The sequence below is a fragment of the Pteropus alecto genome, unplaced genomic scaffold (assembly GCF_000325575.1).
Source record: "Pteropus alecto unplaced genomic scaffold, ASM32557v1 scaffold60, whole genome shotgun sequence".
NCBI lineage: Eukaryota > Metazoa > Chordata > Mammalia > Chiroptera > Pteropodidae > Pteropus > Pteropus alecto.
The window spans coordinates 4,278,631-4,280,803 of NW_006430726.1; the positions used below are offsets into that span (position 1 = coordinate 4,278,631).

The following is a 2,173-nucleotide window of genomic DNA, read 5'->3' on the forward strand; positions in this document are numbered from 1 at the left end:
CGCGCGCGCGCGCGGCAGGCGGGGGGGTGGGGGGCGGGCAGGGAGAGCAGAGGTGGCCAAATGTTAACAATCGATGAAACTAGAAGGGCATTCAAGCATTCATTGTCATTACAACTTTTCTGTAGGTTTAAATTTTTCCAGTATAAAAAAGTAAAAGCATGTTCTTCCTTATGTTTCTGAATCAGCTCTGTCAGAGAGAAAATATATATAAATTGTTTAATCCAAAATGTTAGAGAAAATAACCAATTGAAATTTAGCTCCAAACTTGTTTCATGTTTCCTGCACACAAACACACGTCCGCTATGAACATTTTTTTTTAAATGTGGAAAGGGATGGCAGTTCTTTGTATTTGTGGTATTTGTGCACGTGGGAAAACTTAAGGGAACTAAGCGTTTAGAGACAGGGCTTCTGGTGGCTGTATAGCCTCTTTCTCATGGATCGCCCCACCTCTCCTGTACCTGTGGCCCCCATGCGTAGGCCTAGGTCCAGAGGGAGCAGAGCAGTGCGCTCCTGCACTGGGTCTGGCTGGGGAGCCTGGCTGAGTAGGTGAGAAGCAGCAGATCCAGATGTCACCTGATCTGGGCCAAGCACAGGGACAGCCAGCATCATCTTGGGCAGAGGCATAAACGCTGCCTCTTCTACCTGGTACTGTCCTGTGTCCCTTACCTGACAAGTTTTGAAGGGTAACATTTTGCTCTACTTTAAATCACCTCTCTTATAATCAAAGTAAATTTTTTAACATAGAGGAATTACATAAAATCTTGAGTCAAAACATTTAAATACATTATCCTTTGAGTTTGAGATATTAGCATTTGCCATCTAAGGACTTACCTAATTAACTTACTGTTAACTAACATAAATATTCGTGTGCTTTAATTTAGTTTCAAGATAAAGTGCTTGATCAAGACTTTGTTGAGTCTGCCAGTGGATTTATTGGCAAAAGAAGTTTGTGATCTGTGCACTTGGACTTCCAGACTAAGGACAGACAGAATAGCACTGATTTCCGAGAGCAAAAGTGATAACGTCCCCAAGTTATGCGTAGGGGGAGGATTTAGATCAACAGATTATGTCCACATCTGTGTACTTGCCTTGGAACACTGGGGAGTTTTCTGTAGTTTGTTAAGAAATGAAATTCTAACAACTTTTTTCAAAAAAAAAATGTTTATGCTTTTTTGATCCAGGTACTTTTAGTGTTTACCAAAGAAGATAACCAGTGTAACGGATTCTGTAGGGCATGCGAAAAGGCAGGGTTTAAGTGTACAGTTACTAAGGAGGCTCAGGCTGTCCTTGCCTGTTTCCTGGCCAAACATCATGACATCATCATCATCGACCACAGAAACCCCCGACAGCTGGATGCAGAGGCGCTGTGCAGGTAAGCCTGAGACTCGGGCCTAAATGGTCGCACTGGCATTTGTGACAGTAAGGCAGCCCAGAAGTATGTTAAGTTAAATTCACTGTCCTTTAAGTTGCCTTCCATGCATGTAAAGTTAATAAGACATTAGATTAGAACATCATTATTTCTAGGTCTGCTCTTTATCTCTTTTGTTTTACTTTCCTTTGCTTAAAACGGTATGAAAATATGAATGAGAATCATTAAGGGTTTAGGTGAAACCTAATATGTAATTAACCACAACTGTCACCTGCATATTACTGCAACAAGTTATTATGATTTTCCAAATGTTCGAAAATTGTTTTCTAATATTAGGCGAATGTGCCTTGTTTGTAGTGCCTGGTGTACACTTTGATGATGCCAAGTCATTTCTTAGTTTTTATGAATTCTAAAGGAAAGGGCGTCATTCTTCAGCCCAGGTTTCTGCCGTTACTATTTCTTGGCCAGTTCTTCCTTCTTATGGACCAGAAAAAGTCAAGTTTTCCCACAGTGCCAGACCTCCTGTGCGGGGTCGACTTGTCTCCAGGGAAGTGTGGTCTTCCCTGCCACTCTGTCCTTAGCCCAGGGCCCTCATTCCGTACCCTGAGTAGATCACCCGGAGCTACTTACTGAGCTCACCTGCATGCTCGCCTACTTGCTGTCACACCGCTCAGACCTCTGTTTTTTTCCTAATGGGAGCTGGTTTGAGATGCCTGGCTGCATACTTAAATTTGCCTTTTCTCTCTCTAAATCTTTGTGGTGTGATTGAAATATAAGCACAAGAACAAGTACAATGTCCGAAGA

The 2,173-nt window shown here is 42.3% G+C and overlaps 1 protein-coding gene across 1 annotated transcript in view; it reads left to right on the forward strand.

Annotated features, from left to right (window-relative positions):
- PDE8A (phosphodiesterase 8A) overlaps positions 1-2,173 on the forward strand; it is a 109,870-nt gene that overhangs the window by 62,633 nt on the left and 45,064 nt on the right. Inside the window, exon 3 of the mRNA XM_006905301.3 lies at positions 1,182-1,372. Coding sequence (XP_006905363.1) covers positions 1,182-1,372 — 191 coding nt within the window. The remainder of the gene's footprint in view (positions 1-1,181; positions 1,373-2,173) is intronic.